The 17,272-nt window shown below is 37.8% G+C and overlaps 1 protein-coding gene across 2 annotated transcripts; it reads left to right on the top strand.

The window, feature by feature from the left end:
* The first annotated feature begins 726 nt into the window (after nucleotides 1-726).
* LOC137746580 (probable disease resistance protein At5g66900) lies at nucleotides 727-4,553 on the top strand. Of its 2 annotated transcripts, none has more exons than XM_068486599.1 (6): nucleotides 727-849; nucleotides 1,187-1,847; nucleotides 1,962-2,365; nucleotides 2,661-3,016; nucleotides 3,162-3,367; nucleotides 3,515-4,553. In XM_068486599.1, the coding sequence occupies exons 2-6, from the start codon at nucleotides 1,196-1,198 to the stop codon at nucleotides 4,354-4,356; spliced, it is 2,460 nt and encodes an 819-aa protein (XP_068342700.1). In that variant the 5' UTR covers nucleotides 727-849; nucleotides 1,187-1,195; the 3' UTR covers nucleotides 4,357-4,553. The 2 variants fall into 2 exon arrangements, with proteins under 2 accessions (XP_068342700.1, XP_068342701.1); XM_068486600.1 differs by lacking the exon at nucleotides 727-849 and adding an exon at nucleotides 855-913.
* Nucleotides 4,554-17,272: the final 12,719 nt, after the last annotated feature.

Genomic DNA, 17,272 nt, shown 5'->3' on the forward strand with positions numbered 1-17,272 from the left:
AAATTTGGACTGTTACGGTTTATTTATTTATTTTTTACTGTTAGATTTGATCATATTAAATCTCAGTTGTTAGAATCAATGAATTTATAAACATAAAATTAAAAAATAAAATAAATTTTGAACTTGGGCCATTGGATCAGCCAACAATCCAATGAATCACTGGCTTGAATGAAAGAAAGAGTCGTTGGGCTCAGCTGGGTGGCTGACACACCCACGTGCACAGGATCCCCCGACTGTTAGTCTTTCGCGAGTTTCGTGCGTGCAGCACATCTTGCTCTACGCGCTCGGCCAATTTAGGGCACGTCCACGTGCATATGTGGGACCCTCCAAGGGTTGAAATAAAAAGGGAAAATGCAAGATAAATTTTGAGACTTACTTCAATGATTAGGGTGAGTCTTATTGCAAAATTAAAATTTTCAAAATATAATTCGTGGTGGCCGACCGTAAGTACAATTAGCTGCTAGTGGGAGGAATTGTTAAATATTAGTCATAGATGCTCTCTATGCTGTTGTCGCCTTTCGAAACTAGCCTCACACTTTAATAGGATAAGAAGCAGTACTTTCGGAGAAAACTACAATTCTGATCACCATTTACCTATGAAATTGGAATTCTATTGTAAAATCAATTGATTATATAGAGAATAGTCAAGATCATATAAGCACGTAACAAACTTGTGTCTCACAACGTGGGACAACTTTCAACACAATATGGTTGTTGGATTATCAACCATGAAGCTTCCCAGACATGGTAATGCAGTTTCCTGGTTAATTTCCAAGTCTCCCTCCACACTCAATCAGCTATTGCTTGAGTCAACGCGCTCCAACTCCGGAATTTCTATCGAGCTTCAAAGTAGGTATTTCTATGCCAACTCCCAGATGGTTTGTTTATCCTATCTTGCTTGATCACCAACAACGTAAGAGAATATCGAACTCTGTATTGCTTGTTTTCTGAATCTCCTTATTTTGGGTTCCAAGTTTAAAAGTGTCTCACTTTTCCACAGTTTCTAATCTGTTATTGTTTTGGGAAAGTGGCTCAAATGGTCCGAAATCAAATCTCAATTATCGAAGACATACTGAAAAACTGATCATTTCAGCAGCCAATTTCCCTGTTATTTTCTGTCGTCGTAAATTTTAGATTGAAACTTTTGTAAGTTTTTCTGATTTTGGTGTTGGTTTTTGTTGTTAAGAATCAAGGAATGAGTGGAGTAGGCGACCTATTCGGAGGGGCTGGTCTCGGAACACTATTCAATGCGCTGTATGATGTCCTCAAGGAGCTGATCACCAAGAATGTAATGTTTAAGCCCCTACTCAAAAACATCAAATTCAGGTTAGACTCTTTGGAACCATTGTTGAAAGATATAGAAGAATCCAACAAGAAATTGGGCCTATCGGATCAGGAACTGAGAAACTTGAAAGTACATTTGAAGGAGGGCATAGATCTCGTCCAAAGGTGCAGGAAGATTCGATGGTGGAACGTATTATTATACAAAAGGTACAAGTACGCCAACAGGCTGATTGAATGGGATGCATCTCTTCAACGACTTTTGGACATACTAAAAACTCAGGGAATAAGGGATGTGAAGGATAGCGCAGTTACGGTGAAGAATGTAGAGAAGGCGGTCAGCAGAATTGAATCGAATATGGTGATACCAAAACAACCCGACAGTGAAGCTTGGTGTGCAGTACCTGAACTTCCGCCGCTCGTGGTTGGATTGGATTTTCCTCTAAAGGAATTGAAGAGGATGCTTCTAAAGGACGAAAATGTGTCAATGGTTGTGCTGACTGCTCCTGGAGGATGTGGGAAAACCACTTTGGCTACAAAGTTTTGTCAAGACAAGGATATCAAAGGTATCATATATTATAAGTTAGCACTCTGAATTGTATATGTTTTTTCACATTGTACAACTATGGCAGATTTAAATGACGCCTCAATGACTGATTTATTATGTTTTCTCTGGATAGATACATTCAAGGATAACATCTTCTTTGTCACGGTTTCAAAGAAGCCTAAATTAGAAAATATTGTTCAAGATCTATATCAACGCAAGGGTTTCCAAGTACCTACTTTCCAAAACGAAGTTAGTACAGCAACGTGGCTGCAACGTTTTCTGAAGGAAGAAGGGCAGAATCCTTTACTGATTGTCCTGGATGATGTTTGGCCTGGATCAGAATCCCTTGTGGAGAAGTTTGATCAATTCAAAACGGAAAATTACAAGTTTTTGGTGACATCTAGGTCTGAATTTCGGGGACATGGTTCCCCTTATTATTTGCAATCATTGGATCGTGACAATGCGATGAGACTTTTTCATCATTCAGCATCCCTTGGACATAAGAGCTCTCATATTCCAAAAGATCTTCCAGAAAAGGTACTTTTTAGTTGCAACGCACATGTATAGTAAAAAATTAGTTGATTTGGTTTTGGAAAATTATCAAGAAATTATGTTCACTTTACTTAAAGCATCCACAATCGAGTGAATGAACACATCCATTTACCATATAAAACTGTGAGCAGTCATGCATCTAAGCATACTTACTTGTGGACTAAAACTAAAATTAGAATACTGTATGTAGTTATTTAGCCATTTTCTCATCTTAGTAACTTGAATTTTGGCTCTGCAAGTTAAAAGTTGGTTGATTTTGTCTTGGAAAATTATCCTGCAGATAGTTGAGCGTTGCAAGGGATTTCCACTTGCTATTAAAGTGGTGGGGAGATCGCTTAGCGGGGAGCCTATAGAGATATGGCAAAAAAGAGAACTTCAAATGTCCAAAGGTTTTTCTATTCTTGATTCAGAGACTGAATTGCTGCTCTGCCTTGAACGAAGCTTGGATGCCTTGGATAAAGAAATCATCAAGGAATGTTTCTTGGACTTAGGTTCATTTCCAGAAGACCAAAGAATCCCTGCGGCTGCCCTCATTGATATCTGGGCAGAGTTATATGATGTAGATACAGATATAGAGTGCATTGCAAACATCTACGAGCTCACCAAACGAAGTCTAGCTAATCTTGTTGTCACAAGGTGTGCATGCTTTATTTTCTCTTGTATGATATTTTCACTCGATTTTCCCCCTTATATTCATGACCGGTTGATGCTGATAACTTGTTATTGCAATATGTTGGTTGAAGAAATCTCTTCTAAGAAAATTAGTTTTGATCATCACCAGGAAGGACAAGATGGAGGGGGACGGATACTATAGTGAGCACTTTGTTACCCAGCATGATGTTCTTCGGGAGCTGGCTATCTACAACACAAAAAAAGGACCGGTAGAACATAGAAAAAGACTGATTATTGACATATGTGGAGACAAACTTCCAAAATGGTGGAGAGAACGGAAGCAGATGAAGGCCCGCTTATTGTCCATAACAACTGGTTGTTCTATCTCTCCCTTTCGCTTTAGCAATTACGTAGACATGCACAAATAAATATTCATTCCGCACGCACATGTGTGCACATTAAGTATCAATAATACTTTCATTTTAGTTTCTCCTCCCCACACTCACAGTTGTTACTTTGCAGATGAAGGGTTTTCAACAAATTGGCACAGCTTGCAAACGCCAGAAGTTGAGGTTTTCGTGTTGAATTTTCAGACAAAGAACTATGCTTTACCCGATTCCGTGGTGAACATGGGTGAATTGAAGGCTGTGATAGTCACAAATTATGGTTTCTTACCTGCTGAATTGAGTAACTTCCAACTTTTGAGTTCATTACCAAATCTTAAGAGAATCAGATTAGAACGCATCTCAATTCCTTCCATAACCAAGAATCCCATACAATTGGCGAGTCTGAAGAAGATATCCTTGTTCATGTGTAACATTGGTCAAGCTTTCAACAACTGTTCCATCTCAATCTCATCAGCATTCCCGAATCTAGAGGAAATGAACATCGACTATTGCAGTGATTTAATTGAATTGCCCGCTGAGGTTTGTGATCTTAGTAAACTCAAGAAGCTCAATGTTACTAACTGTCATAAACTATCTGCCTTGCCTGAAGGGATTGGAAAGTTGGAAAATTTAGAACTGTTGAGGCTAAGATTCTGCACAGAACTGTCGAAGCTTCCAACCTCAATGAAGAACCTTGGAAAGGTAAACTTTCTTGACATATCTGATTGCTTCAGCATCAAGGTGTTGCCCGAAGACATTGGTGAAATGCATAGTTTAAGAAAGATCAACATGAGACAATGCTCAAGGTTGCAAGAGCTGCCTCCATCAGTCAGGGATCTTGAGCTGTTAGAGGAAGTGGTCTGTGATGAAGAGACAAAATATTTATGGGAACCTTTCTCACCGTTTCTCAACAACGTAAGTATAATCGTGGCCAAAGAGAATATCAACCTAAATTGGCTCCACAAGTCTCGGTTCTGATACATGTGTTTCCTCAGTGAACGTAGTTCTGATACATGTGTTTCCTCAGTGAACGCTGCTCTTCAAACTCTGCGGTTTGTGTTTAAAGTGACTTTTTAAACTCGACTGTAACATTTTTATCTTTACCATCACAGAATGTGTTGGTTTTATATGTTTAAGATAAATAAGAAGGGTTTGGTTGGATTGGTTTACAAAAAGAGAGGGATTGTTTGTTGCGTAAAAGGAGAGCTTAACTCTTTCACTCAATTACTTGACATTAATTACACAAACCCAATTCCATATACATAGCCAGACAGAAGCTTTATCCTCGAGAGAAACCATGCCCAAATGATTATATAATCTCCAGACTGAATGTGTGTTCAGAGCATGAAGGGGAAGCGAGTTCCTTGGTTCCCACATTGGAGAGACTAGTTCTCAAAACTTTGCCAAGCATTACAGGTGGAGAGAGAAAAGCTTCTGCAAGTGAAAAAACGTATTTACATAAAACAGGCCTGTACCGTCTAAAAGAGCCTCTTGTATCCATTCCAATTATACTCATGCCTACCATATCCCTCTACAATTCCCCACCACCAATCAACCATAACTGATTTCAATATCCTTAGCTGCTTTAGTAGACCATCTAGTGACACCTAACTGCCACCAAAATAAAAGACATGATCAAGACCATACACATTACAGACTAAGATTAAAAACAAAATTATCTATTAAGCAAAACTTGAACTCCTTGACGTGGCAACCTCTCCAGGATGTAGAGTAGAAAAGCAAAATTATTGACAAACCGAAAAATAACAATTTAACTTGCATGGTAAACGAATCTTAGTAAAGTTACAGAACTCAATGGATTACATATACCAGTAAAAAAGCAAAACATCAGTGTTTGGGAAGTTACCTTATTTGAAATGTCAGGAGCATCTGGTGTACATACAGGGTTGACAGTCATTGCAAAATTCAGGGCTTCAAAATAAAATATAAAATAAATTAAAAAAAAATCAAAACTATTAATCCTAACAACAGTTTGGTAAAGGATAAAACAATCTTTCCATCAAACAAATTTGAGAAACAAAAGAAGGGAACTAAATTTTAGTTGATAGAGGTGGCAACTGCTTACCCAGAAATCCAAATGAAATACCCCAAAATTCACACCCCCAAAACCCTACAAATCACCAGAGTTGAAAACCAGCGCTACACTGGGATCATCCACACAGCAACGAACTCCGATCAATGTCACCGATCTCCATCTCCTTCCAGAGCCAAAACCCTTCTAAGAAAAAGAGGGTAATGAGTATGATAAAGCCAGTAATGAATGGAATAACCCAATTTCTATCGCCAATCACCCTTGCTGAGTGATGATTCACACACTTCCTCATACTTGTTTATGGGTTCCTATCCAACAAAATTTTGACTTAGTACCCAAAAACTGTATCAGCTCACGAACACAGAGAGGTTTATCAAATTCAAAGCAAAACCCACATATATACTGAAGATTCTAGAGTTAAAAGAGGAGCAAGGAGGTTCAGTTACGGAATCCAAAAAGTGATTTTAATGAGCAAATGAATACCTAAACTGGGGTTAACAATTTTCAGCAATAAAAAACATATCTTTCGATCAAAGTTGCATAAATTACAGAACTTTGGGATTAAGGAGGAACAAAGAGCCCAAATTCCAACCAAGAAAAATAAAATATATATATATGTAAATTTAAGCTTTACCCGTAGATTGGCAGCAGCAAAAGCATACAGCATCCAACGGGAGCCACGTGAGAGAACTGGATGCCCAACCCTTGACACGTTATCGAGTGAGTTTAGGGATCTGGGTTTTGTGTTTGCCATTGAATTTTGGATGATCTGGAGAAATTTGGGTTTTAGGGGTTGAGTGAACCGAAATTGATTTGGATGAGCAACTTTTGGTTTCAATTCACGGTGGAGCAAGGATGAAGAGGTGGAGGAGGTAGGAATGAAAGGGTGAGAAAATTTGGATAGGCAGTATTCAGTTTCGATTCGAAGTAGAGCAAGAATGAAGCTCTTGGAATTCTTTGAACCACTCTATGGGGATCCTCATGATCAAGGAGTTTGGGCCGTTGGATCATGATCAAGGAGTTTGGGCCGTTGGATAAAAATCCAACCGCTATAATTATTATAACTTTAAAAGGACCTCCTGTTTGTAGCCGTTGGATTTTTATCCAACGGCCCACACTCCTTGGTCATGAGGATCCCCATACAAGGATCAGGAGAGCATCCTAATCCGAATAGTAGGACATGTGAGTGATTGATGGTGTAACAAAAATTAGTAAAAGAGAGTGTAAGAGTATTATATATGAAACTATATCATTGGAACCATTTTATGGAAAGTTGTCGTACTATGGTATACTCACTTTGTCCTTTGGATGATTAAACTTGCATCTCATACAAATTTGCATCTTTGAGTCTTCATAAAGTACTGCAACATGCAAATGGAAAAGATCAATTAACAGTTCACGTGCTTAATGCATTATTTCTGCAAAAAGAAGAAAGAATAGGAGTGCTACTTGCAGGACAATCTGGTGCTCCAGATTTCTCGGGAAGGACTTCAGTTGAGCAAGGCCAAAGCACAAATTCAATGGAAAGAACCAATGCAATTTACTTGTGATGTTAAAGTTAAACATCCGATGCCCTGGAGAAATTATTGAGTATCATATGATAAAGCAATCAGATTATAGTAAATTACTAAATGATATTTACAAAAATAAAAAACATAAAGTTAAGAGAACAATGAAAAACTTAAGAATTTGCCTTAGCAAAGTTAAGATAACTTAATGCTTAAACAAAAAACTAGCACTTACTCAGTCGCATTACCTAGACGCTCTGCTAAAGGTACAGTGCCCACTAAACTGAAGAAGAAGACCCATCCCTAACGTATACAAAGTAACTGTCAATGGATTAGGGGTGAAGTCAATCTAAATTATTGAAAGGGTGAGCGAAAAAGAAACCATGTTGAACACATTCTTACACAGAACCAAAAAAAAAAAAAAAAAAAACACTTAAAAACATACACTTAAAAAAGTAAAAACATAAACAGGTATGAATATTAAGTGAACCAAAAGCAGAACAAACCCCTAAAAGTGCTTAAGTTCAGGTGGGTTTTCTAGTATTTTATCAATAATATCAGATCAACAAAACCCTTAATGCAAATCCAATCCGATATTGAAAACAGATGAATATAAGAGAGAAGGAAAAAAACACTTTTATTGGGCCTCATATTTACTGCACCACAGAATCCACTATTCTCCATAGCAAAAAGAAAATACCATATTCTCAGCTTCAATTTCTTGGAAATTAAATAAGGCATTCACCAGCATTCCCGCATAGAAATCACGTAAAGTGTATGACCGATTCACGAAATTTCGATTCAATCTAACTATCAATCTATATGTATGAAATGACCGATTCGTATACGTACATTATTCATTTAACCAAATCCAAATGGCTGTATTGTATATATGGCAGTTAACACACGTATACGAAAGTGAATGCGCAAACATACATAAATGAATACATTTGAACATTTGAGTAGGAGGGAATGTATATAATTTGATGCATATAAACGTATGTACCAAGTAACAAACCAATCCATAGTTCCCCTCTTCATAACAAAATCCACAGAAACCCAGCACTGAAAATTCATGGACACTCAAAAGAACTGTAAACGAAACCGAAAAGCCCAAATCTCACTGAAGAAAAAGGAAAGATTCCAAGATTACACAAAACCCAAAATAACACAAACAAATCTCAAAGCATTTCTCAAAAGGACATATTACAATCAAAGAAAGTGAAAACCCTAATAAATTACCTCGCAGAGAAGCCCCTTTTTTTGGGAGCAGTTTAGCCACATGCCTGTACCAACATTGAAAACAAACAAAAAGTTAATAAAAAAAATGAAGAAAAATCGAAAGAAAGCGAAGCAGAAAGGAGCATACCTGTACTCGTAGATATCATTGAAGTACTTCTCGGAATACTGGATGCGACCCTGCTATTTAATCCCAAACCACGATTTCAAGCAAAATCTCGAACAGAGTTTTTCAAATTTCTCAGTTCAATCTGCTAAATAAAGACAGTTTTCAAGAAATTGAACATATTATATGTGCACTGCACACACTTGTGAACCGGCTTACTTAACTAATATTTTTCTAGGTCAAATTTTAATTATTTGATTCCTTGTACCGTTAATATTAGATGTAAATACATGCATGTTTATGGAATTCGAAGAGAAAAACCATATACCTCAGTTTTTTCAGTTGATCAGTCACCCTCCCCCGAGTCCCTTGAACGTTAACAGTCTCATGAGCTTGCTTGTTCCATGTCGTGCCTTGCTCCCATTCGGATCCTTCTCTTTCTCCTACTTGGAGAGACTGATTCAAGCAAAATCAAACAATCAGACAACACATCTCTCACTTGATTGATTGGTACCAAATGAAGGCCATTGACACTTATTTGTAATTTAATTAATAAAAAAAAAAATTAAACGCTTCATAAAATTATACAAAAAATTCCAGAAATTTAACGAAAATAGAGAAAGAGGTTGTACAAATTTGAAAAAAGCTGAACTCAAAGTCTTCAACTTGAATACCTTCATCTCTAAATTTCTTCAAAAAAAAAAAAAAAATAGGACATAAGTAAATCAAAATCAAATATAAATTCAAGTTCGAAATCGAACTCAATTGGAATCAGATCGAAAGCAAAATCTAATAAACAATAGCGATTTGAGAAATCGAAATTCGAGAAATATACAGAGCACACACCTGAGAGCAACTCCACCCCTAAAGACTTTGCGCCAGCACCCAGCCCATTTATCCACTTACTTGAACAGTAATAGGCCAAAGCATCTCCACCCCAAAAAAAATGTGCTGGCACCCAGTCTAAAAATGCGCTGGCACAAACGATCTCCACCCCTACAAAATGCGCTGGCACCCAGTCCATTTAAAATATTAAATAATTTTTTTATAAAATAATAAATAAAAAAAAATAGTTTTAATTTCGGATAGGATTTTTAACCAATCTCGTCACGCCACGTGTCATTATCCGAACGTACTATTTTTTAAATAGATTTCCGCTAAGATTTTCAACCAATCCCGACAACCCACGTGTCACTTCCTGTTTACAATAATTTAGGCAAGATTTTGATAAGATTTTTAACCAATCTCATCACGCCATGTGTCATTATCCGAACGTACTATTTTCACTGAGCTTCCACGAAGTCATTTTTTTCTCTCAAAGTGTACAAAATATTCAAATGTAGAAAGTGTAGAAAGTGTAGAAAATATTGAAATGTGGTGTAAGGTGGAAGATGAAGGTTAGGTATTTATAGAAGAAAAAAAATTAAATTTTTAAAATTTTTCTGTATTTTTTTAAAATATTTCACAATTTTTAATTATTTTTTAATAAATTTTAATGTTGTAATTAATCTGGACCGTTGGATTTGAAAAATAATCAAATCCAACAGCCAATAAGCTGCCACGTGGCCAACGGTCAAAATTCTGACCGTTGGGCCTTTTTTTTTTTTTTTTTTTTTGTGAAAAAAATGTGGACCGTTGATCTGTAATCGGACGGTCCATTTTAAAAGTCAAATTTAAATTTTTTTTACCGTTGGAAATCCAACGGCCTACAAAAACTAGCCGTTGGAAATCAACGACTCTGAGCATGGCCACGTGGCTCTCACCGGATCAAACCCACTTGCGCTGACACGCGGGGCCCGCACGCTACAGTGCTGTCGGCTACTCGCGCCCAGAAGCGCGTGTTGTGCACGCGCCAGGGAAATGGACCGGCTTCTGGGTCTGTCCCAAATGGGCTGGGCTGCTGCCTGGCTTGGGCTGGGTGCCAGGCTGTTTCACGGGCTGGAGGGTGTGGACTGGGTGCCAGGCAATTTTTTTCACTTGGTGCCGGTCCATTCGGCGTGGGCTGAAACTGCTCTGAAGAAGTTATACCCTGTCTGAAAGTTCTTTCTGCAAATAGAAACCGGAAACTGCAAAGTAAAAAAAACTTACAGTACACTTGATCCTAAATTTATATTAAAAAAACTTACATCACTCAAAATTTATATTAAAAAAACTTAAACATATAAAAAGTTAAAAACTACATGTGGAGTTAGATAGAAATAGTGGCCTACCGATCCTAAAAAGCATCAACCTTTGTAAAATTCATCACCCTTTTCTCTGTTACAGAAGGTAATTTTGGAAGTGATAAAAAATTACAGTACACTTGAGTTGGGCACTATCTCAGCTCAAAGTTCTTACCTTTCTTCTTTCTCTTGTGTTATTCTTCTTTCTCTTGAACACTGTAACAAAAAATCCAATAATCAACAATTAGATATCTAACTGAACAAAGCTGCTACAGACATAGCAATTAAAAGAAGAACCGGAAGCAAAGATCGCACAGATCTCACCAAGCGGAATCAAAATCGCCGATCATGTTGCAGAGCACAGTTTTTTCCCTTTTGATTTCTGCGATTTCTGAGGAAGAAGTTCTGGGGAAAAAATGACATTTAACTGTATAAAACACAGAAAAACCTAAATTTACAGAGCAACTCGAGGGCAAAAAAGGCATAACACTGGCGAAGGAACAGTGTTTTAGGCTTTTTTCCTCTTTTATTGTATATATAATATAATTTGTTTGTGTAATCCAACACAACAATCTGATTCATGCTCTCCCAAAATAAAAAGTTGAAAAAAAATGAACCCAAAGAAAAAGGTTGAAGAGTCTTCGTGAGATAAGAACTTTTATGTCACAGAACTAGGTGTTAATTTTGCTGCTAGAACCTGGAGGGGTGCAAAAATAGAAAATGTGAGTGAGCGAAACAAAACTTTTCAAATCAACATACTAGCCAATAGCTCATCAACATACTAGCCAATAACTTAATAACATGCTAGCCAATAGCTCAATAACAGCCAATAGCTCATCAACCTACTAGCCAATAGCTCAATAACATGCTAGCCAATAGCTTATCAACATGCTAGCCAATAGCTCAATAACATGCTAGCCAATAGCTCAATAAGTATACATGCACACGAGTCGGAACCACCTTAAGTGGTCTGTACGACAAGAATGGGTGTAAATAAATACGCTCAAGTGCTACGATCACGTGAAGATTGTGCGAATAATCGCGGGTCACCTATGAGTCAGAACCACATATTGTGGTTTGTACGACAGAATTGTGCACCTACCTTGGATCCAAGGTGAGCGTAAGGTGCGGGAGGTGAACATCACGTGAAGGACTGTGCCCTGGCCATGGGCGGGAGCACTAACACCGAGGGTGCAAGTTTATGAACTCTTAATGCATCTCAACATAACATGTACAACTCATAGGCAACCTGTACGACAGTGTCGAAGTTGCCTACCATTGCAACATGTACGACAAGGTCGGAGTCGCCTAAAGTATAAATATAGTCATGCCATAACTCGATCATTTCAAATAACAACATAAATTTACCTGAACTTACTTGTGCGTCCTGCGTTCCTTTTCGCACTTCAAAGCATTCACAGTAATTCCTTACAGGTAGTATACATACGGATATGTCTTGAAGTAATCTAATACTCAACCATATCATATCATTTACCAGTATATACCTATAGCAATGTATTAAAAGCATGAGGTGTGGGCGAGGCGTCTGAGGCGAAGCCCGGCCTAGGTGTGAGGCATGAGACGTGAGGCGAAGCCTTACGAGATTTAATTTATATATATATATATATATGTTTTATATATTATACATATAATTGTATAAAAAATAATACTATGTAAAATAAACATCCATTCTCAATTTTTCATTCAAATTCATAGTCATTCAAAAGATAATATCATTTAAATTCATCATTCAAAGGTAATATCACCCAAATTCATCAATCAAAAGGTAATACAAACAAAGAAAACAATCATTCATCCAAATCATCTTCATATAAATCAAAATACAAACAAAAATATAAATCATTCATCTAAATCCTCTTCATCTAAATAAAAGGCAACATCATCCTCTTCATTGCCAACTCTAGATGAACTTGTCGGGTATGTCATCATTTCATCAAAAAAATCTTCCGAATCATATTCCACATTTCTTCTAGTTTTACTTGAGGATTCTTCATTACCCCGTTTTCTTTTGTATGTAATAGGACCCCGAGGTTGAGTAGGCTCGCGAGGAGGAGGAGAAGACTCTCTAGGCTCTCGAATGTATGAGCCACCTTCATAAACCGGGGGTGGCACATTCATTACGGCCTCAACATTATACAATAACTCATCCTCAAGCCATGTAAGATCTTCGGGAAGAACGGGATCTTCTATCTCTGTTATCCATTCATCATTGGAGGCAATTTCTTCCACAACAATAGGTTCATACTCCTCCATCCTTTTCTTACTTCTTTGTTGTAAAGCCAAATTGTACTTGACATAGGCTAAAGCATTAAGCCTTTTGTGTTCAAGCCTATTCCTTCTTTTTGTATGAATCTACAAATAAATCAATTATATTATTCAAGTCTTAACATCTTAAGCAAAAATGACACTTAAGATACTAATAATATATTTACCTACCATTGAAAATGTGCTCCAATTCCTCTGACATCCCGATGCACTACAAGTAAGTCTTAGAACTCGGATATCAAACTTCGTTAACTAGGGTGTTTTATGCCCAAAGCGCTCCCACCAAGCCGCTAAAAAAACAATATTAGTAAGGTAAGTAATTTAAAGGTTAATGATAAAAAGATATTAACAATTGACTAATTAAATCTTACTTGGTGTTCGCTTTTTCCTAGTTTGCATAGCCATAGAATCCGCAAATGGACCACGCTTATTAGTAAATAAATCCAATTGAACATTGGCCTCTTCACATTCTTTCCCTTTCCCAAGCATCCTATCCATGCAAGCAAACAACCCATTTCGCACTTCATCAGTATATGAGAAATTATCCTCGTATCGAAATTATGGGTTTAAGTAATAGCCCGCCGCATGTAGTGGTTGATGAAGTTGATCGTCCCTTCTACGATTTATCTTTCTCCAAACAGGCATATATTTTTTCTCAACTTTGTTAAGATTGCTTGCAATTTTCTCTTTTGCAGCATCCATCAACTCATATATAAAACCCATGGGGGGGTCTCTCTTCCGAATCAACCTCTCTCAAAACAAAAACAAGAGGAAGAACACCGTTAATGCAAAAGAAAACTCGACCCCAAAACTCACGATCATATAACACATGATGCTTAGCCAACTTTGCTTCACGGGATTTTGCATAGGTACTTTCCGACCATTCTTGAGAGGTAAACAAAGCAACAAGATTTTCCTTTTGCTTTTGTAAGCTTTGTAGTGTAAGGAAAGAAATGGCAAACCTAGTGACCGCCGAACGAAGAATTTCCGAATTGTTAGTGTACTTTCTCATCAAAGGTAGTACCCATTGATGCCCATATAGATACTTTGAAATACACCTAGCATGTTTGAGTGTGTCATCAAACCATGCCATCTTAGAAATATCTTCTAGCATCAAATCAATGCAACGAGCCGCACATGGAGTCCACCACACCTTCTCTTTCCTCTCCATAAGTTTTGCCCCGGCATTCTTGTAGTTCGAAGCATTATCAGATATAACTTGAACCACATTCTCCTCCCCAATTTCTTGAATAACGTCATCCAAATAGCCATACAACAAATCTCCATTCTTAATAGAGGCCGATGCATCAACCGATTTCAAGAACCAAGTACCTTGCGGGCTATTGACAAGAAAGTTGATTAAACATCTACTTTTGCCATCCGACCATCCATCTGACATAATAGTGCATCCATATCTCTTCCAAGTGTAGAACCATCGGGCAAGTGCTCGGGATGCTTGTCTTCTTTCCTCTTTTTTGAAAAATGTATTCAATGTGGTTTGATGAGCTTCCGATGTAACATACCTATCAAGTGGTCCCCTTGACCTAGGTGGTAGAAAAGAACCGATTTGTTGTGAATGTGTGGCACTCGCACTCCCACTCCCACTACTTAAATATGTTGTCCTTGTTGTGCCCATATCGACACTTTCACTTTCTTCTCCACCACCACGACACAACTCATGACTAGCTTTCCTCTTTTCTTTAGTTCCCATAACATTAGCAAAGCATTCTTCCTTCGCATTGGGTGGGACTTTTTTACAACTTATCATTCCTCCCGAACTTACACTACCCAAGTGATGTTTGAATCTAGAAATTAAACCCGTGCATTTGTGGTTACAAAAAACACAATAGAAGTGCTTAGTGACAGGATCCAAATCTTTTGTCCATTGCCAAGCAAAATCTTTCTTAGAAGAAGAAGCCATATTCTTCAATACCCTAAACAATAAACAATAGATGCATGCATACAATTAATGAACCAACAATTTATTAATTAATTTATATACCAACAATTTCCAACAATTTCCAACAATTTATTAATTAATTTATATACCTCTTTAGTCCCGACTAATTAGGCCTAGCATTTAGAAATGTTTGGGTTCAACCAATTGTATCTAAGTGCCAATTTATGGTACACGGTGTAGCAGTAGCATTAAATTGTTGATGTATAAGTGCCAGGCAGTACAAAACAGTTTATGGCACACATACACAGAAGAAAATCGTGGGTCTGTTACTCTGTTTTCTACTCTAATTCTTTCTTTCTCTCTCTCTCTCTCTCTCTCTCTCTCTCTCAATCGTAGAAAGCTTTTGACAAGCCTTCCCTAGAAAACTTCTTCACTACATGCAAATTTTCAGTCAATCTTAGTTAGGCAGCATGCAGAGGTAGATAAAACTTTTCTGTCTAACTATTAACCCCTCTATTATAGTAAAACCTTCCCCAGAAAACTAAATCCCTAATTTTAGAAACCCTAACCTTTGGGATCTTCTGACAGCGCTGGGGCTAGGTTGATGGTGATGAGGTGACGGCGGGGGGGGGGGGGGGGGGGGGGGGGGGGGGGTGATGGCGGCGCCACGCCGCCATGGCGACCAGACTGGTGTTTTGAGCTTCTGGGCTTCTAGCGCGAGGGAGAAGAAGAAGCAAGAAGGCAGAAGGCAAAAGGCAGAGGCAGAAAAACGGGATCGAATTCGAAGGTATGGTATGAAGACTGAAAATCCTTACCCAAACGACGTCGTTTTGGGTTTGGATGGTTTTTAAATAAAATTAAAAAGAAAAAAAAAAAAGGGTCTGACAAGGCGTCCAGACACCTTAAGGCGCTCATCCATCGCCTCAGCGTCTCCGGCGAAGCATTTAACCTACTCCAGCAAAACTGAGGCGTTTGCCTCTCCGCCCAGCCTCAAGGGTGCCCTAGGCGCCCCCCGAGGCGAGTTCTTTAAAACATTGACATATATATATAACATGGTGAAATATGCATAATCTGTAACACCCCACTCCCGAACTATTTATTTCGAGAATAATTATCAAGAACAAGTCCAACTAAATATTAGTTTAATTAACCATCATTATTTACGATTCTTTACTTCACTCTCTCAATGCCTCACACATTGATTTATGACCAACATTTAACCACAAAAATATAAGGTTAAATCTCACATTTCCACCAACTTCCTTCATATTGCTCAATTTCCCAAATAAGGCTTTTGCCTCAAATATATTATGGCTGCATCTAACGTCTCGTTAGACTGCCTACGTACCCTAAACAGGGATCAAGCCATTCGTAGTTCATATTAGTACTTCAAGCATTCACATTAATTATATGAATGTAATATACCTAAATCAATTTAAAAGTGTCGATGGAACTATCAATAATATGTATGATAAAAAAAAAAGATCCACTCACGTGGAGTCCACACTATGATTCTCTAGTGCACATATCGAGGCGTCCCGAATGATTAGTGCCTACCACAAAGTTCAAAAGTGGACGGAAGATGGTTGGTGACTAAAACTTCCCGGTGTCGATTCGTCTATGGTGGGCCAACGAGGTCAAGGTTGGTTGGGATTTGCTCCTGGGATGATGGGCTACAAAGCCCAAGTGGTGGCATTGGTCATCACTTTGCCGTTTTGCCGGAAAATCAAAAAGGGTGGCCGGGGCACCGTGAGAACCATCAACTTTCGTGGCCTCAAACCGCCACATACAAAGGTTAATCAAAGTGGTTCTTGGGTGGATTTTGTAGAGGGGAATGAGAGCTTCAAGATGGTGGTGGTGGCGTCGAAAAACTCCATTGGAGTTGGCCAGAATCGGCCTTGGAAGATGGGTGGTCGTGGAGGTGTACGGACGGAAAACCCACGGAAAAAGCTCTCAGCTTTTTCCCTTTTTTTTTCTTTTTTTCTTTCTAATTTCTGATTGGGTTGCTGCCCTTTTCTTCTTTTTCATCTAATTGGTCCTTCCTAATCTTTTAACTAACTCTCAATAACCAACTTCAAACGAGGATATGCTAAAATAATAAGTCATATGTCTCTGTAGACGATGGTCAACGTTAGTTGGAATCTTTGCCTCTAGGGTATTTTTGTAAATTCACACTTTTAAAATTAATAAAAACGTAAAATTTGAAATGGGTTGTCACATTAAGCCTATGAATTCACTCTCAATAAAATAGAAAACATTGTGTGATAAATGTAGACGTAGTCATATTAACTAGAACACATATACTTTTCCCTAACACCAATTTTTGTGCATATTCTACGCAAATATAAGAAAATTATATTTATCAATGAATGTATTGTACATATAAATAAGATCAATTCATAAGTTCATTGTACATGACAGCCTATATGAGTAGGGAAGCGTATAATTTTCTTATGTTTTCACAGCATGTGCACAAACAAATTTAATGTCGTTGAATAACTTTTTACTTGTATATAAAAGTATACTTTCTCATCTTCTAGTATACCAAAAGGAAACCATATAGCCAGGGGCATAAGTATTAGGATTAAGGTGGTCCCATGATTATTTGGAGTTCGAAAAATATGTGAATGTCTTATGAGG

The sequence above is a fragment of the Pyrus communis genome, chromosome 10, assembly GCF_963583255.1.
Source record: "Pyrus communis chromosome 10, drPyrComm1.1, whole genome shotgun sequence".
NCBI lineage: Eukaryota > Viridiplantae > Streptophyta > Magnoliopsida > Rosales > Rosaceae > Pyrus > Pyrus communis.

Coding starts and splice junctions, on each gene's coding strand:
- LOC137746580 (XM_068486599.1), top strand. CDS start 1,196: ATGAGTGGAGTAGGCGACCTATTCGGAGGGGCTGGTCTCGGAACACTA. Junction 3,017..3,161: donor GCTAATCTTGTTGTCACAAG/GTGTGCATGCTT, acceptor GATCATCACCAG/GAAGGACAAGATGGAGGGGG. Junction 3,368..3,514: donor CTTATTGTCCATAACAACTG/GTTGTTCTATCT, acceptor GTTACTTTGCAG/ATGAAGGGTTTTCAACAAAT.